Raw genomic sequence first — 24865 nt, 5'->3', positions numbered from 1 at the left:
TCCTATTCAGGTGGGAAACCAAGAATTAAGAACTTATTTCTCAACTTGATTCTCAAAAACTCACTTTCAGGAAATGCCAGTCTGGAGTTGAATGCCCAGCATTGGAAACTCCCTCCTGATCCGAGTTGCAGACAATGCATTTCAGGGGCATGGAAGGACTAGAGTCTTCTCCCAGTGAGACTGCAAATGTGGCTTTGCTCCTTTATCAATCCCTTTGAGCCCAGCATCGGTGCTCAGTGAGCTGTCCCAAGCATCTCGTTCTGTTTTTGCTGAACCCACTCTGAAGAGTCAACATCCATCTCACACCTGGTGACGAGTTTGGGGCAGCGGCTAATGTAGTCATTGGCAAAAGTTTTCCCACTGGCTGTGTTAATAACCTTAGATGTGACTGACTTGCAACTACAAAAAACCAAGCTCATATTAAAAAACCTTTGTAGTCCATAATGCCAAAGTTTTTAATAGGACATCTATCAAATGCACTTTCTTGTTCTGTTCCTTTTTTAATAAACGAGGAAAGAAAAATGAGACGCCATAGTTCTGTAGTGTAATTTTAGAATCCTGGCATAAGGCAACAGCTGCTCAGAGAGTGAGAATTAAGCATGGGCCCCTTTATATCTTGGCCTTAAAGAAAGGCCTGGGTGAAGGGAAAGTAAAATAGGATTTGAAATGAAATTCTCAAGGCACTTCTAGGCACCAGAGACACAAGAGAGATTGGGAAAGGCAAATGCCCTTTTCTCATGGAAATTACATTCTCAGGGGGTGGAGTGGAGGAGGGAGATACACAATAAATAAATAACAAGAGTATAGGATAATTGCAGATACAAGTGATGCATTTGAAAGAGACTTCCCTCCAGGGACCCTTCAGGTTAGGTGATTGGGGAAGACCTTTCCTGGGAGTTGAATTGATCTGAGATTTAATGCAAGGAGTGAGAAGGAGGTAGATAGACATATGAATATGTGTGTTGGGGGGAAGAGGAAGAGCAGGTGCAAATGTCCTGAGGCAGGAGCAAGCCTAGCAATGATTGAAGAACACAAAGGGAGCCAATCAATCTGAAGCCAAACAGCAAATGTGAGATGAGGCTAGAGCAGTAGGTGAAGCCCAAGTGACATGTTGTCCTGGGCCGTGGAATTGGATTTGGATGTTATTCTAACAGCAATGGTTTTTAAACAGGCAAGTAACATAATCTGATTTATGTTTTAAAAGAGCTCTAGCTGCTGCATGGAGGATAGATTGTAGGAAGATTAGAAAGCTAGAAGTTAGAATTTAGAAGGTTATTGTAGTAACCCAGGTAAGAGATGCTGCTGGGTTGGACTAGGATGATGATTACAAAGGATGAGCACAGCGGATGAAAATATGTGATGTATTTTGGAGCAGAGCTGATAAGATATAACAGGACTTATGATTGCTTTGCTGGAAAAGTAAAAGAAGAGAAATATTGAGGATAATATCTCAGTTTTTGGTTTAAATTCATGGGTAGATAGGAAGACTATTCCTTGAGATGTGGAATACTATGGGGAGAACAGGTCTGCAGATATCAAGAGTATTGTTCTGGCTGTGTTGTTTGAAATACCTGATAGGATTATTTACCTAAATTTGAAATGCCTGATGGGAGTTGAGTAAAGGGAAATTATTAGAGCTGGGAAGAGTAGGGCATAGTTAAATCCCAGCCCTGAAGGGACAACAGGGTTGTGGCAGTTACAGGACCCAGGAAACAGAGAGGGCCATCGGGAAAAGGCTGTCTGATAGGAGCACTCATCTTAGACTGAGAGATACAACCAGCCCATGAAGACTGCTCGTAAGAAATAAATATCCTGGGCCTCCCAATGGCTGAATCCCACTAGGAAGTCAGAAAGCTAGGGAGTTCATTCATGCAATCCGTAGAGACCAGCCTCCCAGAGCACAGAAGTGGGGAGTTTGGGGTGAAATGTGGAAACTGGATCTGGAGGGGCAAACAGAAGACATCCAGTCCTAACACAAAACAAGACACCACGTAGGCAGTTGAAGACAAAAGCCTTGAGCTCAGGAGACAGACCAGGACTAGAGATATAAATTAATGCCTAACTGGGGCTGGCCTCGTGGCTGGGTGGTTAAGTTGGCGCATTCTGCTTCGGTGGCCCAGGGTTTCCCCAGTTCCGATCCTGGACGCAGACCTAGAACCACTCATCTGGCCACACTGAGGTGGCGTCCCACATGCCACAACTAGAAGGACCCACAACTGAAATATACAACTGTGCACTGTGGGGCTTTGGGGAAAAAGAAAAGAAAAAAGAAGATTGGCAACAGATATTAACTCAGGTGCCAATCTTTAAAAAAAAATTAATGCAAAGTTCCTGTATCAGAATGGGATGAATTTATGGATATGTTTCCTAAAACAGTCTTCAGAATTTAATTTATTAGCCCCCTTGGATAGACCTAGGGAGAAGGACATCGAGAAAAATGGGAAGCACAGTAGCTTAATTGGGGGCTTATAGAAGTTGTTTAGAATCTGAATTTCTAAAGAAGTCTGTTTAGTAGAAGGAGGATAGTTTCAAGCCCCATCCAACCCCCAAAAACGAGATGACACTGTAGCTCATCTAGCCCTGTTTTGAGGATGAAATTGCACAATGACACCAATTAATCCATGATGTTTTAAATCAAACTCTCCTGGAGAAAAAAAAATAATAATTGAGGCTGCCTTATGGAGAATTTTTTAATTTAAAAAAGTACGTAAGATTTCCTATGTGTGTGAATCATTAATGATGGCAACAAAAAAATGTTTAAGCTTAAGCAAATTTAAGTCTACGTTCACTGGAGACCCACAGGTCCTTGCCAAAATTTAGCTTGGCCATGAACCTTCACAGTATGTGTGGGTTTTCTAAGAAGAAAACATTGTTAAACTTCAGCATAATTTTGAAACCTGCTGGTAAATATTTAAATAAGACTGTATTAAATCTTTGTGCTTCCAGAGGGGTTAGAGCCAAAAGGCTTCTCTCCACCCCACAAGAAGAGCAAAGCAAAGAAGCCAGAATGCTCAAAAGACTCTAGCGAGGGTAAGTCCTGTTCCTTCTTCCTTTAAAAAAGCATGCCATGCAAAGAAACTTCTACTTAATTTTTAAATTATGTTTATACGCTCATGTTCTGATATTTCTAAGGGTTCAAAAATCAGAGAACCGGGCCGGTCCAGTGGCACAGCGGTTAAGTTCGCATGTTCCACTTCAGCGGCCCTGGGTTCGCTGGTTCGGATCTTGGGTGCGGACATGGCACCGCTTGGCAAGCCATGCTGTGGTAGGCGTCCCACATATAAAGTAGAGGAAGATGGGCATGGATGTTAGCTCAGGGCCAGTCTTCCTCAGCAAAAAGAGGAGGATTGGCAGCAGATGTTAGTTAGGTCAGGGCTAATCTTCCTCCAAAAAAAAAAAATCACAGAACCTTTCTTTATCCTTTTCCAATATGTTTACTATCTTCTGCAAGAGAGGACGAAAAATAAGATTCAGATTTAATTTGTTAAGTTAAAAACAAATTTAAAAAATCATTTTCTCAGTGTGATGTATTTTCCATTTCTGCAAAATGTAAAGTTGTGGGTAGTGGTTACAAGTTAGGTGTTCTAAAATTGTGTAGAGTAAAGGTCAAGATCTATGCGTGATGAGCAGTGCCGTAGCTATTGGCTTATTGGTATAATTTGTTTTTCTCATGAACTCATTCTGAGTCAGAATCAAACCTCAGCCATGGGGGCTGGAAATGTTTCCTGTCTTTAGTGTTCTCTTCCATGTTCTAGAAGTCAATGGATCTTTGCATTTATGCGTTGAATGGGCAGGTCCAATTGGGCTCCGTTTTATGAAGAAATGACCACTGTCTCTCTTTCCTTCCAACACTAGTACCACTTAAAAGATATTCAAATTTTTCTTTCCAAATGTAGATTAGGTATTTTTTAAGCAAGCCTCTAATCTAAGAGTATGCACAAACTTCTAAAAGGGAAACATACTTATGCCTTCTACTTTCTTTTTTGGAGCCCTGCTTCATCCACTGTGAAATGGAGAGTATATAATACTGATGCAGTCAGCTTGGGTCGTTCTGAAAGAAGATGCCAAGATGAAGCAGAAGTGCAGGAAGTTTATAGGGGAGAAGCTTGTGAAGGAGAAAGGGGGGAAGAGCAAGGGAAGGAGCAGGAGCGGTGAAAGGAGAGAAGGAAGGAAGATTAGCTAGGAAGAGCCTGTCTGCAGTGCTGCAGTCTTCGTCCGAGAAAGTCTCGGGCGGCCCAGAGCGAGGACTGGCCATTAAAGGAGGCCTGCATTGGGCAAGAATGGCTGCTCCAGATCCCCTCCCCTTGCTCGCTCACTGGCTGCAAGCAGCTTTGGAGAAAGTGGCCCCAAAGTGAACATAATGCTGCATTGGATCCCAAGGGCTGCTGCATGCCGTCAGCTAACTTCACTCCGAGCAGCAGGTTCTCTCTTGAAGGGAAACCTTGAGCAGCTCACCTCCATGACTGCACAGCATCTGTTGTGAGTGTTGGGGTCCTAAATGATAAACAATGACCCTGCCTTCACCCTTGTTGAGGTTCAGAACCAATTGAGAAGGCAAAGCTATAAGAGTTTGAAATCAGAAACATTAGCTTCACCACTAATGAGGTTAGACCAGAGCATCTGGTTGCCCTGCTCCCAGGTGGGCTTCCTAATGCTGGATTTCACCCTGAATGTGAAAGACTTAACCCCTGTCCCCTCGGGAGCAAGTACCTGTGTCCTTGGTATCCTTGGCTGCCTAGAAAGAGGCTGCCCTAGTGAGCTTATTATATGGAGAAAACAGACCAGTACATGCCCTCTCTGTAAGCAGGAGGATCTGAGAGAGACTCAGGATGGCACTATTTCTTCTCCCAGGCTCACCATAAGTGAGGGGACATGGAGAAGGGCATGGCAGTTAATGTCTCTGTCCTCTGACTGGGGAGTGAGGGATAAACATTTCCGACTAACACTAAACAATAGAAACAGTATATGTGAAGTGCCTAGCACAGGTCTGGCTTTCCATTAGTGATGGCTATTATAATTACTATCATAATCAGCACCGTGATAGGGTACACACTGTCCTAATTCCTTGAAATGTGCTTGAAAGTTTAGAATCATTCAGAGAACACTTAGAACCATGGGGAAGACTAGCAGCTCTAACTGGCCCAAGGTGATAAGCTTTGTCAGTGTCTGATTGGGAGAGTAACCAGGGCTTCCATCTCCTGCTATAATTAGGTCATTTCCTGGACGATCTCTTAAGGCCATGATTAGGAAATGGATTAGGGACAGAACAATTGCCTTTTCCCTGGAGAGGATCTACCTCACTGAGTGGTTCCCATCAAAGGCACGAGCTACGTCAAAGCCTGTTTCCCAGAGCCTGTCTGTTGTCTTTTCCAAGTGTCGAATGGTGGGCCATAAACTACAGAAGTTCTGTCACCTTTAACTAACAGGGAAATTCCTCCGAGTTATTCCTTCAAATGTGTGAAACTTATGTCTACTTTCTAAATAATTTACTTCATTTAGGAACATCATTCCATAATCCTAATACGACTAAATAATATGGCTTCACCTCACCCAAATATGTGGTCTCAGAATCACAAAAATGCCATCCCTGTGGATTTGTTACCAGGGACATTCTGTCTGTGGCATCATGGTGAAATATAAATATTAGTCACTCTACAGAAACATGGGAATTGTGCATTTATTCCTGAGATGTCTTCAAAGACAAAAAAGTAAAAATTGCTGGGAAAGGAGTGAAAAGGGGAGCATAATCTGACATGCCAGTGGTAGGTGATTCCATTGTTTATCAATGTTTCTGTTTTACCAAAATAAACTGTCTTAAATGCATGTGTTGTACTGTTGCATACGCTTCACTTCCTCTCATGATTCAGAGTTACAGTCATTATTTCCTACTGGATATGCCAATGGAATATTGTGTCACCGGGTAGAGGGGTAATGTGGATCCTGACCCTTCTTTGTAGTCTTCTTCCCATTTTAGAGTTATCAATCTTTTTCCAACTTGATTGTCTCTCGAATATTTTTTTAAATAAGAGATGCTTCTGGTATTTTTTATTTATAGATCACTCAGCTTAATGCTCCATCGCTTGGCCTCATCTCCCTTCTCTTTTACCTTTGGGTTCCTTGCCTTATTTCTAGCCCGCACAGGTACTACTGATCACCTCAGCTTCCCTTATAAGAAATGCTCTCAGACAGGATCATAGAGAGTGGAGTGGGACCACAAACTCGCCTAGATTTTCCAGCATATATAACCATAAGAACTGTATTTCAATCCAGAAGAATTGTGTAAGCATATGGTCAAATTTTCTCATTCTACAAACTGTTTTTAAAGTAGACTGCAAAGGTTTTTTAACTTGCCCAAGTCCATGCAGTTTGTTAATGTCAGAACCTCTTTTTTTCTAGAAACAACACAGCTTCTCTAATTCTTTTCCCTTTCTCTCTTCTGGAAATTGGAACTAGTTTTGTTGAAGGAGGAAATGTTACCATCGTGACTGAAAGCATTATTGATTTTATAATGCTTATTGAATATTACTTCCATTGATCGAAAGCATTATTACTTTAGCAAATATGCTATTCAAGTATTGAACATCAAAATAAAAAATCAAACAATTTCTAAATGTATTTATTTGCATTTTTTATACTGTGGACTTTTGGATATAGAGTTATATTTTGATTGAACTTTCATGGACACGGTATCCTTTGATTTGACCCACTGCAACACTATGCCAATAATGAAATCATTAGTAATTTCAGATCACTAATTGATTGGCTGACATCTGATATAAATGATAATGCTTTCCATGAACCAGCAAATCATACACATAATTGTTTGTAAAAAGTCTGGCTAATACCAGTGCAGCAGTTCCAACTCACAGTAATTTAGACCAGTTTTTTTCCTTACCAAAAAATTAATTGGAAGAATATCATTAGAGAAAACTTAGAACATTTAATAAGACATGCTTTTTTCACACTTTTTCCTTCATCCTTCCCAAATAAATCATCTAGAAGTTCCTTTAGTGAAAGTCTCTCAGGCTTTGTTTGTCTGAAAATGTTATTATTTTGCTTTTGTTTTTTAAAGGCAGTTTTGCAGAGTAAAAAGTTGAGGTTATTTTCTCATAACACTTTAAAGATATTTTCCCACAATCTTATCAATTCTGTAGTTGTTAAGAAGTACTCTCTCAGTCTAATTGTTGTTTCTTTTCAGGTTATCTGTCGTTTCTCTCTGGCTGCATTGACAATCTATTCTCTATCTTTGGTGTTCCTCGGTTTTACTAGAATGAGCCTCGATGTGGATTTCTCTTTATCCTTCCTAGGATTTGCTATGCTTCTGGGAGATGAATATGGTCATCTTTCATTAGTTATGAAAATTTTTCACCTATTGCCTCACCAAATATTACTCCTCTACTGCCTTCCATTCTTTCCTTCTCTGTCCTTCATGATTCTTACCTTACATTGCATTTTTTTCTGTGTCTGTCTCTCTTTGATGCTTTCTGGTTGTTTTTGCAAGTCTATCATTCAATTTGCTAATTTTCTATTCAGCTTTATTATCTGATGTTTATCACTTTGCTGAGTTTCTCATTTCAATTATTGTGGTTTTCATTTTTACAAGTTGTATTTGGTTCTTTTTCAGATATGTCTGGTCATTCTTTATTTAATTAACGTAAAATACCTTTTTAAATAATCTGAATCTGAAATTTCAGTATCTCCAGTCTGTGTAAGTCAAATTCTGCAGTTTATTGTTTCTGTGGACTCATGCTTATGGTTATTTCCCTGTATATTTTGTCCTTTTTATTGCCATATTCCTTGGATTTTTATTTGTGGGGATTTTCTGAAGTTGAATTAAGAGCTTACTTATTTACATTTTGTGTTCTGAGATAGCTCAAGATACTGCCAGTTTAGAAACCCTCACACTACATATTTGTCTTAGAGTTTTATTTTTTGTTTTATTTTGTTTTGTTGCCTGTTTGTCCTTAAGCTCATCTTAGTGTATGTACAAAATTAGAAAATCTCAACAGAGACTTTCTTCTTCCTTATTTTCCTCTCCAACCAATGCTAAAATGGAGACAGGTGAATTTCCCACCACATTCAGGACAAAAGCACTGGCCCCTCTGTGCCTCACAGGTGTGGCTCATTCAAACCCAGGCTCAGCTAGTGGTTCTCCAAGAGTATCCCTGTATCTGCATCACCAACATCACCTGGGAGCTGGTTAGAACTACAAATTCTAGGGCCCATCCCAGACCTGCTGAATCAGAACTCTGAGGTGGGGCCCAGTAATCTGTGTTTTTAAAAGCCCTCCAGGTATTCAAATGCACGCTCAAGTTTGAGAACCACTGTTCTAAAGTCTAGACTATCTAGGATTGGTAAATGCCTCAGAGCAAACAATAATTTCAGTGCTTGATTACAAATCTTGACTCAATCTCCTTCATCATTTCTGGCTTCTAAAAAGTTCCCTTACAAAAACACCAGCTCAGCCATATATTCAGGAATCAGATGGATCGACAGAGACATGACAGATAGACAGATAGACAGATGATGGATAATAGATAGAGGGAAAGAAGACATAAATGATTGGTAGACAGGACATACTTACAAATATACACGTAAAAATACATATATGCATACTTACACATGTATGCACATACATGCCTACATATATAATACAAAGAAAGATATATATCAAATTGACCTCAGGAATTATCTTGAAGGAGTGGAGAAGGGGTGGGGGCAAATTTTGAGGAGTTTAATATTCAGCTCTCTAAATTTATGTGTAATTGAAAAAATATATATATATATATATATATATATAGCAAGAATTATTTTATATTTATAAAAGAAAAACAAACATATTTTCATTAAAAAACTAAAGAGATTTGGGGCTGGCCCTGTGGCTGAGTGGTTAAATTTGTATGCTCTGCTTTGGCGGCTCAGGGTTCACCAGTTCAGATCCTGGGCATGGATCTATATGCTGCTCATCAAGCCATGCCGTGTCGGCATCTCACATAGAAGAACTAGAATGATTTACAACTCGGATATACAGCTATGTACTGGGGCTTTGGGGAGGAAAGAAAAGAGGGGAGGGTAAAGATTGGCAACAGATGATAGCTCAGGCCCAATCTTCTTCACCAAAAAAAAAAAAAACACAAAACAAACAAAAAACTAAAGAGATTTAATGCTTCTAAAATGTAGTAGCAAGTTTTGAATAGTAATTTTCTCCACACATTCATCTGCAAAGCCTTCAGTGGCTTTTGGGCAGGAACGCTGTTTTTCCATCATTCCTACAGAAAGCACTAGCACTTTGACTCTTGTTCTACAGTTGCCTGTACGTAGAATATTCAACAAGCCTGCACGGGATGCTCCTTCTTCAGGGAGCTGAGCCCTCGCCATGCTAAATCAAACAGTCCTGTACTGCCCTTTAAAATATTAATGATCTCTTCTGGCAGATGAAATTATTTGTGGAAACATTTTGGAAACTAGAAAGCCCTATGCAAATTTGGAGGATCTAATGTTGCTATTAGAGGTATTATTATTGTTATTTTTACTAAAATAAATTTCTCTGAGTGCATGAACCATTGGTAGAATGCACTTTGTATTTCCTGAGAGGCAGAATTTTCTCTGCATGTTAAAGTATCATGTGACATGCTGTTGCGTGAGGGGCTGGACAGAGGGGACATTCTATCTTTCAGAATGCCATGCAGCAGTTCATGCATTACATTCATAAGCAAGATCTTTAATTTAATTTTTTTGACAAGTGCAGTGAAGGGTAAAATCAGGCAGTCATAATTTTGACTTTGCCATCACTCAAACAAGCTTAGTGATTGACCAGCTTTAAAAAAAAAAAAAAAAGCAGGAATGAGGAAAAGCAGCTTTCTCATGAAGAAAAGTTGTTTTATCCTCTAGACCTTAAAATACCAACAATTTAAGAAAAATGTAAATTTCCATGGTGAAAATCAGAATACAATAAAAGCCTATGTCACCATCTTGCTTTAATTATACTCTTTACGTTCTGCTTGATTCAGGGCCATTCTGAGCTATCCCCCTGCCACAAATTAGCAGAAGGACCCAACAGTCTGTTTCATGTTTAGTCATGCTCTCCACGTTTACCCATTACACAGAGCTGTGGTTATGACCACGGAGTCCTATTTCAGAGTCAGCTTTAGCATTTTAAATGGGGCTTAGAGAATGTGAGCATCGAGGCATTTTCCACAGTGAGAAGGGCTGAACCTACCCGGACAGAGTAGCCATAGGTCCTGTGTGACTCCGAATGATCCCTGTTTGTGCCTGCTGTCCTCGGCATGTCATTAGCAATGTTCCCTTTCGCTCTGAGAGACGTCTTGTCTTGGGTGATGATGTGTATGGAGCCTCCACCCCATAGAGAGGCAGATCAGCTTGAGTGTGGACAGAGCTCTCAATGTCCAAGTTCTGCTTCCTGCTTGGGCAGTTTTGCTAACCTAAAAGTCAGTTTCCTCATATTAAATGAAGGGGAAAAAACCAACCTTGTGGGACTGTGGGGAGATTTAAACAAGATGATACATGAAAACCACCTGGCACAGTCTCTGGACAGAAGAGCCAGTCAGTCCAAGTGTACTGAATTTGAAACAGGAAGAGCTCCCTCCCACCAAAAATTCACCTACCTTGTTTATTAACGCTTGAAATTCCTTTTAATATGAACAAAATGGTTTTGAAACTAGAGATAAGATTTAAAATGCATTGACTGAGCCCCATATCTCACTAGGGTTTTTCTCTTCTATCCCCCTTAGGTGCACTCGGCACTCTGCCCCAGCACCCCCAACCACATTAATTCCTGTCCCAAATGGACTTTCTCCCAGTCTGTCTTCTCCTTCCTGATTTCAGTTCTCCTTATCTTCAACTCAAGCTTCCCAAGAAACTAGTCTACTCCCAATATTTACATAACCTCCCCTCTCAATCATTCCTCAACCTCTACTTACTGCCTCTAAAATTTCATGGAGGGTACCAGGTTAGGTCAGGAACATGAAGGAGGAGGTAGACTCCAGTTATTGGCCATCAGTTGAGACCTGCCACTGAGACATTCATTGTCCATCCCCTATGGTCTCTTCCATTTTTTTTGAAGATTGGCCCTGAGCTAACATCTATTGCCAATCTTTTTCTTCTCCCCAAAGCCCCAGCACATAGTTGTATATCTTAGTTGCATGACATTCTAGTTCTCCTATGTGGGATGCCACCACAGCATGGCTTGATGAACAGTGTATAGGTCTGCGCCCAGGATCTGAACCAGCAAACTTAACTGCCGAAGCAGGGTGCGTGAAGTTAACCACTCAGCCACAGGCTGGCCCCTCCTATGGTCTCTTGAAGTTTGGTGACCATGCTATTTCTGTAAGTTGCTGAGAACAAGTATCTCCATCTGAGGCTAGGCTTTGTTTCATTTGCCTGTGGTCTTGTTCTTCTGGATGAGTGTTGCTCAAACTGTGGCTGGTGTAACCCTGTGGGGGATCCTCAAGGTCCGTGTGATCCACAGGGTCAACAGGAATTTCACATGGAGCTGTGCTCTCAGAAGTTTCCATTCACCTGGAATACAGTACAAACGGCGTCCGCTGGAGTTGTGCAAAGTAGTTATGTCACAGAGATACCCCACAGCATTCTTCCTCCAACCATAGCAGTATAGCTCCCCACCACCCAGAAACAGCTTTTCTAAGCATTCATTCCACATATTTTTGTTAAACATCTACTATTGACAGTATAAGCACTGTTCTAGGCACTGAAGAAACCCACACACACACACACACACAAACCCTTCTTTCTTGTGGCTTATATTCTAAGGTATATGGGGGAGTGGCAGCTGATGGATTTTAAAATATTAAATAAACTATACAGTAAGTCAATTTGTGGCATATGCAGTATTATTTACCTATTACTGCCTGAAGTTTTATTCGCAAATTTAGCACTTAAAACAACAATAGCACTTATTATCTCAGACTTTCTGTGGGTCAGGAATTTGAGAGTGGCTCACCCTGATGGTTCTGGGTCAGAATGTCTCATGATAGTGTATAACACTAGGTCACACATACTAGGTATAACCAGGTCATAAAAGTCTAGGTCATAAAAGAGGGTGGCTTCCACCTGGCTGTCCCCTGGATTACTCGCTGTAGGGTAAGGCTGCTACTGTGTCCTGAGGTCACTCCAGCAGCACTGTGGGGAGGTCTACATGGCAAAGAACTGAGGCCTCCTACCAACAGCAAGCGCCAATCTGCAAGTCATTTGAGTGAGCCATCCTGGCTGGAATCAGATCCTCCAGCCCCAGGCAAGCCTTCAGTTGACTGCAGATCGGGCTGATGTCTTGACAGCAACTTCATGAGAGACCCCCAGCCTGGTGCCATGCAGAAAAACCAATCAGGGAAGAGGAGACGGGGGATGGCCATGAGTTATAAGTTGGTGATTGGGGTGAGGGTGTGAGGAGACTTAGGAGAGAGATGAGTTAAAGTTTCAAATATGCTGGACCTCTCTGATTATTAAGTTGATATTTGCAAAGAAACTTGAAGAGCATAAAAGAGTAAGCTGAGCAGCTATCTGGGGAAAGAGTATTCCAATAAAGGAAACGGAAAGGACCAAGGGCCTAATGAGAGAGAGGTCTGGCTTGTTCTAAGAAAAGCAAGGAGGTCAATGTGAGTAACTGGAGAGGTCGCTGGGGGCTGATCCTTAGAGGAGGGAATCTCACACTTGAGTGTGCATCAGAATCGCCTCAGGCCGTGTTACACTCAGTCTCTGATTCAGGAGGTCTGAACTGCCCAAGGGTTGGCATTTGTAATAATTCCCCGGGTGATGCTGGTTGGTGCCCTGGCCTGAGGACTCCACTTTAAGAATCACTACCTAGGGCACTGTGGGGCATTGTAAGAACTGCGGCTTTTTCTCTGAGTGAAGTGAAAATCGAAGATTTTAAGCAGAGAAAGGACATGATCTCACACTTTAAAAGAAGTCTTCTGGATGTTGTGTTGAGAATGGACTGCAGGGGGCTGAGGGCAGAAACAGGGATACAGTCTATCGCAGCAACAGATGCTGGTGGCTTGTCCCAAGAAGCAGTGAAGGGAAAAAGTGAGAATTGGTTCTGGACATATTTTAAAGGTAAAACCAGCAGAGTTCAGTGACTTTGGAATGCGGCATCTGAGAGAAAGAGAGAAGTCAAGAATGTATCTTTTTTACCCTGTCCACAGCGATTGAATCTATAATAGAAGTTGTACCCTGTTTATGCTTAATTCAAACTTTCTGGGAAAAAGAATTCTTCCCATTCATATCCTCCATCATGTCTGTCTCAGTAGTTCTTGCTTGTCCCACCTTAGGACGGCCATATTAGCCCAAGCTAAGGCAAAACTCCCAGTTAAGCAAAAGCAAAATATTCAGGCATGAGGAAAATTCTCATAAATCACAACAAAAAAAGAAAACACAAGAGTGTTAAAAAAGATAACTTACAGAAAAGATTATTTTAGATGATTTAGATACTATGGATTCCAATATGTTCTCCTCCTCACAAGAGGTGTTTATTATTTTGTTATTCTGTTTATTTTCAATCAACAACTTCCCAGTTAATGGATGATCATGGAATGGCTGTTGTTGATGATTGCCAAGCCCAGGAGGGAAGGAGGAAAGGCAGGAAGGAGAGAAAGAAGGAAGTAGAGGGAGGAGAGAAGAAAGGAAAGGGAAAATATCATTGAAAGCTAGTGGAAACCTGAATGGGAGCCAGTACGCCTGAGTTCTCTTTTCATCTCTTAGGTGCATGCTCAAATCCTTCACCTAGTGTCCCCAAGGCCCCCTCTAGATATCAAATTCTGTAATTCTACATAACCATCAAAGTCATGAAAATTGATTCTTTATGAGCTCTTTCCTCGATGCCCAGTAAATATTTCCATCCTTAATTCAAAAGTTCTGAATCGTGGGTTTTAATAGCCAAATAGGCCTCTGAGAACATCTAGGGCAACCTCTCACTTCACAGAAAGGGAAACTTTCTTCTAGATGTCCTCCAAAATTGTCTAGAGGACTCACATGAAAAGTGATCCTAACTCAGCTGCTAAAAACCCAAAGGAAAAGAGCAGCACATCAGGGCATACACTGTGAGTCTTTTAATAATATCGTAAAAATATCTTCCTTCAAGTCTTCTAGGTGTCTGTGAGTATTTCAGACTCTATGTGTTTAACTGTTTGTCTGTTTTGATTTCCAAAACTGAGGATAAAGAATGCACCACTCAGATGCAGTCATCTTCTTTTGTTGAAAACTCAGACCCTAGGTTTAGAGAGTTAAAACATTAGAATGATTTTTTTCAATGCTGGAACCATGCCAATAGGACATTTGATGGGTTATAGTATTAGATTCTAACTTTTCAACAGAGAAAGGTTTTGTTTTGTCTTTAAGGAGAAGTAATGGTATTTGAACAGTATTAGATTTTCACATAGGACTTTGCCATTATATTCCCAAATTTCAATTTTCTAGTGTACTAAAGTTGTGCTTTCTTACTATACCAGAGAGAGCCTTAAAACTGTCCACCTACACTCGAATTACCTGGACGTGTGCCACACTCTCTTAATGCTTTGCTCAAGCATGCCTGTTCTCTCCTAACTCCTGTCACGCTGGAGCCATCAGAGGCAGTCTTAGGAAATGACTTCACCTCCAGGGATCACCCTGCTTGAGGAATAATACACAGAAACCACGGTACTCTATTCTCCTTGGGCAAAAACGCGAGCAGATCACTTCAATCATTTCTCAATTCTCTATCCTGAGATTTCCCCACTGATCTCCAACAATCTTTGCTGCTGGCAGAAGGAAAGTAGATACAGAGGTTGGGAGGAAAGAGGTGGAGGGATAGGGAGGCTGGCTCTAGAATGTGGGCTGAAGTGGGCTGGTTTTGCCAAGTGCTGGTGAACAGTTGCAAACTGCTGCTCTCAGGGGAATTTCTCATTCCCTGGGTCTAAAGTTGCCACTTAAGGTGAACGCTAAAAATGTGGATTCTTGCCCCCAGTCTCAGGCCTCCACCAAATCAGAAAGCTTCATTTTAACTTCATGTGATGCATCTTTGGAGTGCTATTTTTTTAATGCCCTTGTTTTTTGTTTCTTGTTTTTAAGATTTTATTTTCTTCCTTTTTCTCCCCAAAGCCCCCCGGTACATAGTTGTATATTCTTAGTTGTAGGTCCTTCCAGCCATGGCATGTGGGACACCGCCCCAGCATGGATCGATGAGTGGTGCCATGTCCGCACCCAGGATTCGAACTGACAAAACACTGGGCCACCTACAGCGGAACACACGAACTTAACCACTCGGCCATGAGGCTGGCCCTATGTACTGTTTTTTATTTTAAACAATCTCAAACCTACAGCAAATTTGCAAGTACAGTAAAAAGAACCATTTTCTTCCTGAACAATTTGAGAATAAGTTGCAGATCTGGTGCCCCTTACCCCCAAATATTTCAGTGCACATTTTCTACAAACATGGTCGGTCCTCCTACATGAGCAAAATAAGAAAAATCAAAATCAGAAAATGAACAGTGATACATTACTACCATCTAATTTTCAGACTCCATTTAAGTTTCACCAATTTTCCCAATAATGTCCTTTAAAAGAAAAAGATCCAGTTCAAAAATCACATTTCAGGGCCTGCCTGGTGGCGTAGTGGTTAAGTTCACACACTCCACTTCCGTGGCCGTGGGTTCCCAGGTTCGTATCCTGGGTGTGGACCTAGCACTGCTCATCAAGCCACTCTGTGGCAGCATCCTACCTAAAAAAATAGAGGAAGATTGCCACAGATGTTAGCTCAGCAACAATTTTCTTCAAGCAAGAAGAGGAAGATTGGCAACAGATGTTTGCTCAGGGCCAATCTTCCTCATCCACACACACACAAATCACAAGTTTCATTTTGTTGCCATGTCTCTGCTGTCCTTCATTTTGGAAGAGTTCCTCAGCCTTAATTTGACTTTGTTGATCTTGACATGTTTGATGATTGCAGGCCAGTTATATTGTAAAATGTTTCCAATTTGGGTTTGTCTGATGACTTTTCATGACTGAATTTAAGTTATGCATCTTTGCAGAGCTATCACAGATGTGATAATGTGTTGTTAGAAGCATTCTTGGAAGTTTCTTAGAGGGGATATTGTGTTCATAGCATGCTATGAGGTGCCCATAATTTCAATCCAGCCCATTACTGATCACTTTGATTATTTGATTAAAGTGATGTCTATAAGGTTCCTCAAGTGTACGTCTACTCTTGTCACCATTTGTAATTAATGTGTATCTTGTGGGGAGGTACACTGAAACTGTGTAAACGTCCCATTCTTCATCAATCTTTCAATTTATTCATTTATTTACTTATCTCATTGTAGACTCATGGTTTTCTATTCTACTCAATGGATTATAATTGTTTACTATCAAGGACTCCCTCACAGTGTCTTCTGTGTCCTTTGACATGTCCTCATCATTCTTTGAGCCTTCCTTGTTTTCTGGCCAACCAGATGCTCAGGCTCATTTTATACTTTCTCTGCCCCAGCCCTGACATCAGCCATTTCGTCAAGAAGCTTTGGTTCCTTTTGGTGGAGAATAGTATTTAGAACCCAGATCCAGGTGCTTTGTGTGTGGATCACAATTTGAGAAACATTTAAAGTAGAACAGCCAAATTATTTTGATGGTTAAATGTGAAGAACCAGCTGGTAAGATTAAGCCTCCTTGATAACTTCCTCCAATTACCAGAATGGTCTTCCTGTAAACTTTCCGTTACTACTCTGGCCAGGAGAATAAATTGCCCAATTTTGGTTAAACGTTCCAGAGTACAGCCCAGCATGGTTACAGAGTGTCTAATTAGCTGGTAACTAGTATTTCAAAAAGAAGAAGATGATTGGTGATCACGATGCCACAAAAAAATGAAAAACGAAAATGGTTTCCAGTTAATTGTTGATCATCTGCCTAAGCCAGTGTTGACCAGGCTGCCAAAGCAGCCCTTACTGCACATTAGAATCATCTGGAGCTTGTAAAATTGCCTATTTCTGTGTTCCACTCCAGGCCAGTAAAATCCAGTCTCTGACAGTAGAACCCAGGCGACAGTATTTTTCTGAGCACCTTGGGTGAAACTAATGTACAGTCAACATTGAGAATCACAGGTTTAAGCATCCTGTTTCCTAAGAATTTGGTCCAGTACCACAGGTTCTCTCAACCCCAAAAGTAATTTCTTTGTAATGATTAGGCACTTCAGACAGCATTAACACTTCCAGATGCCCAAGGGGGCCGTCTAGCTAACATTTATCGTGCACTTATTCTGTGCCAGACATTGTTCTAAGCACTTCACATTTATTAACTCATTTAATCTTTATAATGCTATTGAGCTATAATATCCCCATTTTACAGATGAGGAAACTGAGGCATAAGTAAGTGAAAAGCTTGCAGAATGTTACACGGGTAGGAACTCTGGGGAGTCAGGCCTAGAAATAAGGTAGTTTGATGCCAGACCATAGGCCAGAGGTTCTCAAACTTTGGGTTTTTGATTTCAGAAATGCCTGGAGAGTTTAGAAAGGACATTGAAGGCCAGGCTCATGGAAGGAGGATAGGGACTTGACGTTTAAATTTTTGCCAAGCTTCTCCACAGAACAGGGAATCTGCAGGAGAAAAGGACTATGAGGATGGCTACAGAGAGATATGAAATTCAAGAGTTTTGGAACATGGGAAAGAAGCGAAGTTACAGAGGAGCTGGAGTTAAGGGTGGATGGACATGGAGGCTGCGTTAGGAAGGACTTTGAGAAACAGGCAGAGGAGACTGGACTTCATTTCCTGGGTATCAGGCAGCCATGGTGGCCTGTTTCACTATCAAAGTGACACGGTGCTCCTTCTATGAACTTAACATAAAACACAAAGGGATGTTTTACAATAAAACATAAAGTGATGCTCTGCACATTAAGGCTACATCTACACATGTAAAGCTAAAACATAGACCCGACGGAAAATGTCACCAAGACATTTTCTATTTAACAAGTCCTGGCAATAACGCCCTTGATAATAATGGAGCTATATGGTCAGAAAATACGCATTGACACCTTTACTGGTCAAAGCTTTCTGTGCTACCAATATGGAGACTAAACCCATGGGGCCGGCCCGGTGGCGCAGCGGTTAAGTGCACACGTTCTACTTCTCGTCCGCCCGGGGTTCGCTGGTTCGGATCCCGGGTGCAGACATGGCACGGCTTGGCACGCCATGCTGTGGTAGGCGTCCCACATTTAAAGTAGAGGAGGATGGGCATGGATGCTAGCTCAGGGCCAGGCTTCCTCAGCAAAAAGAGGAGGACTGGCAGGAGTTAGCTGTGGGCTAATCTTCCTCAAAAAAAAAAAAAAAGAGACTAAACCCATGCTCTGAATAGCGGTAAAGTAGGGCCGCCAAAAATAAATGAGAAAAGCTCAGCTTTGATTAATTATCCAGACTATTACAATCAGACAATTTAAAGAGAAGTTTTCTTTTAAAACATATGTGAAGATTGAGCCAGGTTAAAAAAAAAGAAAAAGGAATATTGTTTTGATATGAGGTTGAGGGAAAGCACCAAAATCTGTTTGGTGGTTAGGATTTCTAAAAGTCTTAATTCAGCCCTGTTGTCAGATTTTGCTTGTTCATTGTGTGATACCAAACTAGCAAATTAGCCAAGGGTTGATATGCATATGTATGTCTGTCCTTGAATTATCTACTCATTTTTTGTAAATATTAAAATACATCCAAGACTAAGGTAATTTCTACACTGATGGCAAGGTTTGCTGTGATTGTGGACAGTCGTTTTGCTAATTCTCCTCCTTGGTTCCTCTGTGGAATAGATGCTTTCCTTGGATTAACCCTCAGAACCACCATCTGTTCCCGTGCACGGATGCAGAGATCTTAAGGGCAGCAGTCAGGATGGATTTTAATAAGCCCTGTGTGCTCAACCGCTGAGGGGCTACCTTGACTGGACTCCCTCACCCTCGAGCTTCGAGTTGGTTAGCGAGCGTTTCTCGAACTATTTTTTATTATCATGCTCCCTACAGAAAATGTTTTAGGCATTTTTGTCCTAATTCTCCTCCCAACCATGAAATTTTAATACTACAAATATGCTGTATATCTGCTTATGTACTGTGTTTTATTACATTGTTTTTATGTATTGTTTTGTTTTTTTGGATTACTTTTGCCCTGCCAAGAACAAACGTGAGCCCCACATTGAGAAGGCGTGGACTAGAGCAGGGGAAGGTGTTCCTAGGAGATTGGAGGGTGGGGGAAAAGTGCTTAGGGCATTTATGCTCCTGAACTCTCCCAGACAGAATAGTGTGTTTCTGCACCCAAGGCCACAGCACTTGCAGGCGGCCCTCTGCATCTCCAGCTGTTGCTTGGCTTCAGTTAACCACTTGCTCTCAGGCCTACGGATGGTGGCGGCTCTCTTCCACTGCTGGCTCTGGGGAGCTTCCCTGTCTGTTGCTTCCCTTGATTCTGCCCACATCTTTCAAAATATCCCTTTGTTAAACTCTTCACACTTTTTTTTTTAATTGAGGTAACATTGATTTATAACGTTTCCTAAATTTCACATGTACATCCTTATATTTCGATTTGTGTAGACTACATTCTGTTCACCACCCAGAGACTAATTACCATCCATCACCATATTCCACCACCCCTCGCTCTCCTCCCTCGTTGCTTCCCTTCTGGTAACCACCAATCTAATCTCTGTATCTATGTGTTTGTTTGTTGTTGTTGTTGTTTTATCATCTACATACAAGTGAAGTCATATAATATTTGACTTTTCTCTGTCTGGCTTACTTTGCTTAGCATAATACCCTCAAGCTCCATCAAGGTTGTTGCAAATGGCAAGATTTCATCTTTTCTTTATAGCTGAGTAGCATTCCATTGTGTATATATACCACATCTTCTTTATCCATTCATCCATTAGTGGGCACTTAGGTTGTTTCCAAGTCTTAGCTATTGTAAATAATGTGGCAATGAACATAGGGGTGCAAATATCTTTACATATTCATATTTTTGTGTTCTTTGGATAAATACCCAACAGTGGAATAGCTGGTTCATATGGTAGTTCTAGTCTTAATTTTCTGGAGGATCTCCATACTATTTTCCATAGTGGCTGCATCAGTTTACAACCCCACCAACAGTGTGTAAGAGTTCCTTTCTCTACACATCCTTTCCAACACTTGTTATTTCTTGTCTTGTTAATTATAGCCATTCTGATGGGCATGAATTGGTATCTCATTGTGGTTTCAATTTGTATTTCTCTAATAGTTAGTGATAGTGAACATCTTTTCACGTGCCTGTTGGCCATCTGTATATTACCTTTGGAAAAATGTCTCTGCTGATCTTTTGCCCATGTTTTAATTGGGTTGTTTGTTTCTTTGTTGTTGAGATATATGAGTTCTTTATATATTTTGGATACTAACTCCTTCAGACCCTTTTGAATGTTTCTCTGCTTCCTCCTGGGACCCTGGCTGGTCTCTTCTAATTGGAATCTCTAGACTGGTCAACCTTCTGTGACCAAACCTCTAAGTCACAGTGCCACTTCAACCACATCCTACCTTTGCTCTTTTCTCTTCCCTTTCTGTAGTCTTGCTCTTCTTTTATTCCCTTCTTAGCAAAACTGTTTACCCTTTAAAATGGACTTTATGGTAAGTGTTTGCTTTTATTCATCTTTCTTATTTTTTCTCTTCCTGTTGCATTTTCATTGGCTTTGCATGGGATTTACATTTTGATATTAAACCATAGAATCTTTTTTATACATATTTTTAATTTTTAACTACTTTTAGAGATAATTTTAGATTCACAGGAGGTTGCAAAATTGGTTCAGAAAGGATTTGTGTACCTTCACCCAGTTTCCTCCAATGTAAATCATGAAATCATAAGCCCTTGCATGCTTGAAGTCCAAATCACCTTGGCAGGCAGGCTCTTGAACACTTTGTCCCTACAAGTTAGTGCTCTTAAGTGGCAACAGGGAATAATGTCTGTTCCAGGTACTATGGCTGCATAACAAATTAACCTAAAATGTATTGGCTTAAAATAATGACAGCATTTATTTTGCCTACAAATCTGCAAGCTGGGCAGGCTCAGAAGATGGTTTGTTTCTACTCTGCTCAGCATCAGCTAGAGTGGCTCACAAATCGGGAGGTGGAATCATCCAGACATTCGCTCACTCATCTGAGCCCATGGCTGGGAAGACTCAAACAATTGAAGGCTGGAATAACTGGGGCTCCTTGAGCATCTCTCTAGCTCTCTCCATGTAGTCTCTCCATGTAATCTACCAGCATAAGGGGCTTTGGGGCAGTCTGACTTCTTACATATTGACTCAGAGCTCCCAAGGGGCATATCTCAAGAGAAAGAGCCAGTTGGAATCTACATCACCTTCTGTGGCATCACCTCAAAAGTCACACGCTGTCATTTTGACCACATTCTATCAGTTGAGACCATTAGCAAGCCCTCCCAGGTTCAAGGGGAGAGAACATAGACCCCACCTTTTGATGGAGAGTGTCGATGTCACATTATTAAAAAAACATGTGGAATAAGATATATATTGGTGCAACCATTTTTTGAAAACACAATCTGCTCCAATATCCATTATACATACACACATGAATACCTACATATATAACTTAATTCTTCAAACTTTGTAGAATGAGAGTCTGAAGAAAATACCGAAAACCACTAATGGAAAGCAAGCAGAGACAGGAAGATGGGAGTATGGAAGTCTTAATATCTATTTTATATAATAATGGGGCTTATGATTCAAGAGGGGGCCCATCAAGAGGAGGCACAGGTGGAATAAAAACTGTGGATTCCCATCTATTTTTATTGACATTAGCAAGTCTCTGATCTCTGTCAAATAAAGGATTTACTGTGTGTAATCTTGATGGTCTCTTTCAAAGCCCCCAGTTCTGTGAAAGGTTGAAGTTCAATTACACCATCTTATACTCACCATTTCTGTTTCCTATTTAAAATTACTCTCCTACAAAATCTGCTGACTCTAAATTCTGTTGCTTTTGCTGAGCAGTCACACTCTGCTGTCTATGCAGCTCTACTAAATCAAGAGTGAGCTCAAGTCCTCGATGGCACCAAAGTGTTATTTCAAGAGTTATTCTTCCTTTGTGTATGGAAATTTGCATTTTGACTGTGTGCCATCAGAGAAGTAATAGGAAATTGGGGATTGTACTGTAGCCAAGTCAAAGGAGATATATATATATATTTAACTGGCATGTTCTGCTTCTCTAAGAGACAATTTTGATGGTAGATGAGGGCATAAAGCACTAAATCCAAAAGATGGGGGATATTAAAAAATGGAAAATAGGCTAAAAGCCAATCCCAGAAATGTCTGTGAAGCTCTGTTTTGAAAGTGTCTTTATATGCAATGGTACACTTAGTAGGCACTTTCTGATGATGATCGCAACAGAGCTCAGCATGCCTGAGACCCTGCAATGGTGAGCACTATATATAAGGTAGCACAAACCAATACGTGGATACTTTTAAAGCAGTAATTTTCAAAATTTCCAGGGTGTTGCCAATGTACAACCATGAGCAACTCACTGTATAGTCTGTATAAGCCAAGACTCTCAGATTTAAGGACAGAAAGCCAAATCGAACTGGTTTAAGCAAACCTGTATCTGAAAAATCCAGGCAATGCTGGAGAGAGAATCAATTGTGTTAGGACTAGGTCTCTCTCTTTGTACTCTGCCTCTCTCTGTGTTGGCTCCACTTCAGACACCCTTCTCTTGCTGAGGCAAAGGTGGCCACCAGCCATCCTCTCATCAACTCCACTGAAAAAGATGTGCTTCTTTCTCAATGGCTCCAACAGGAGATCTGGAATTGAGTTTCGTTGCCTCAAATTGGCCAGTCTTGGGTTAAGTGTCTACCCCTGAACCAATCACTGTGTCTAGGCACCTGTAATGCTCTGATTAGGCCTAGGTCACACGAGAACTCTGGAACTGGAAGGGTGAGAAAGGAGGTCAACTATGCATGAAACTCATGGGCCAAGAATAGGGGTGGGATGGTTCCCTAGAAAAAACAAGGAAACTATCCTGATGGTGAGCGTCCTACCACATTCTGTCATCAGTAAATACTATTAATTGAAGAATTGTTGTGTCTTTGTTTTCTAAGATAGATGATAATAGTTAAGAGGACACAATGTTATGGCTAATAATATACTTTGTTATCAATTCCCCCTTTCCACTCTTGCTTAATTACAAAAGATCAAAGTAAATTTTCAAGGAAGCATTGACACTACTTAAAAGTCCCACCTTAAACACTGAAGGTGTGGAGAGAAGCTAGAGATAAGGTGTATCCAACCAGAGACAAATGCCAAGGATGGGAAAGAAGCAGGGCCAAGCGAAAGTGAGTGAAAGGATGTATAAAATGAAAATCAATGTGGCCGGAGAAGTGAGAAAACATCAGAGGGGGAAATTAAGGCAAAAAAAGAAAAGGCCTGCTGTGATTGTGTGTGGTGGCTGGGATGTGTCCATAGGAAACAGACTTGTGGAAAGAGATACTGTGACTAATAACAATGGGACTTAGAGAAAGTAAACTACTGTTACTCTCAAAGAGAGTGCATTGGAAGGTGGCATGGAATTAGACTTTTAAAATTTGCGTGTTCGCTTTTTCAAACGTCATTCTACATAGCCAAGTTGTTTGACAGTGGGTCAAAGGAATGCCAAAAGTACTGTTTCTGAGAGGCTTCATTTGAAATGGCAGCCACAGGCAAAGGCGAAATTTGAGCTTCTGTTTACACTCGGAAATTCTTTGACTTGCATGTTAACCTTGTCTTTAGAAGCCTGATGTTTACGTATTGGCAGCCACAGGGAATTGCTTCCCTGTTGGTGTTCACCTGATGCTGATTTCCTTATCTATTACTCAATAAATTAGGGACAGTTGGACCTCATCATCCGCTTACCTTTCTAATCACTTTATCAGCTCCATGTGTCAATAACTAGTGTCCTTCAGTGTGGTTCCTGCAGGTGAAGGTTTCCTCAGGATGTATTTTAGAAAAGAGATCTTAGAAATGATATGAAGAGCCAGTTTATGGGCTTAAGACCTGACTTTTAATTTCAGACATCTATCTTGGGAGGCTGAGGTTTTACTTTTCAACTCATTCATTGATGCTGCACAGTGTTAGATGTCCAAATACTCAGTTTCCTAAGAACAGTTTGGAAGCAGCCTAGCTCATGGACCACAAAGTCAGTAATCTGTGAAACATGATTAAATCTTCACATCTCATAACCTCCGAAAGATGCCTTCAGAGAAGGTGATTGGCATGCAAAGAGGATGTTTATTGGGACAGGGAATGCAAACAAAGTCCTGAAACAAAAGATGCTGATGATTTTACATCAAATCTATGCCTAGAAGTGTAATTAAATTCTAATTAAAATATAGTTCAGCATAAAACTTAGTTATATGCCAAGGAAGATTTTCATAGAATAAGTTGGGAGTTTTCCTGGTCTGAAGTCAGCTTGGGAGGCAGCATGCAGCACATCACGGCAGAAAGGGCACAGACTACGGTGGCAGCCAGATCCGGTTTTGAGCCCCACCTCTGCTGCTTACTGGCCTGTAGACTTTGATAAGTTCCTTCTAAGCCTTATTTCTCTCACATGTAAAATAGAAATAATAATCCTTACTTTCTGGGATTTGGGCAAGAATTAGAAGTATAATATATATAATAGAACAAGCCTAAAGTCTGATATGTAAACATAGAGTAGATTCTCAAAAATGATAGCTGTTATCGCTATTATTATTACTATTTTATTACTTCTTCTAGATGACAGATATCCGTTTGTCCTCTCCACTGGAAAAAATCCAGAAGACAAAATGCCTTTTTAAATAGCCTGAGTGTAAAACTGAAAACTGACTCAATCAGGTAAAATCATATTCAGAGCAGGGAGGA

At 40.8% G+C, this 24865-nt stretch overlaps 1 protein-coding gene and 1 long non-coding RNA gene across 9 annotated transcripts in view; one reads left to right on the top strand and one right to left on the bottom strand.

Moving 5' to 3' along the window:
* The window catches only part of LOC139078142 (uncharacterized), a 39782-nt gene extending 29427 nt beyond the window's left edge, over positions 1-10355 (bottom strand). Inside the window, exon 1 of the long non-coding RNA XR_011530944.1 lies at positions 10220-10355. This is a non-coding gene — a long non-coding RNA (uncharacterized lncRNA). The remainder of the gene's footprint in view (positions 1-10219) is intronic.
* Positions 1-24865, top strand: part of MACROD2 (mono-ADP ribosylhydrolase 2) — a 1868269-nt gene that overhangs the window by 1710060 nt on the left and 133344 nt on the right. For 6 of the 8 annotated variants that reach the window (XM_070588786.1, XM_070588790.1, XM_070588787.1 and 3 more), the window contains exon 11: positions 2947-3030. The exons of the other annotated variants lie outside the window; for them this stretch is intronic. In XM_070588786.1, coding sequence (XP_070444887.1) covers positions 2947-3030 — 84 coding nt within the window. The remainder of the gene's footprint in view (positions 1-2946; positions 3031-24865) is intronic. 8 annotated transcript variants of the gene reach the window in all.

The sequence above is a fragment of the Equus przewalskii genome, chromosome 21 (assembly GCF_037783145.1).
Source record: "Equus przewalskii isolate Varuska chromosome 21, EquPr2, whole genome shotgun sequence".
NCBI classification, from domain to species: Eukaryota; Metazoa; Chordata; class Mammalia; order Perissodactyla; family Equidae; genus Equus; species Equus przewalskii.
The sequence above is the reverse complement of the archived record's forward strand: the minus strand, read 5'-3'. Positions and strand labels throughout refer to the sequence as shown.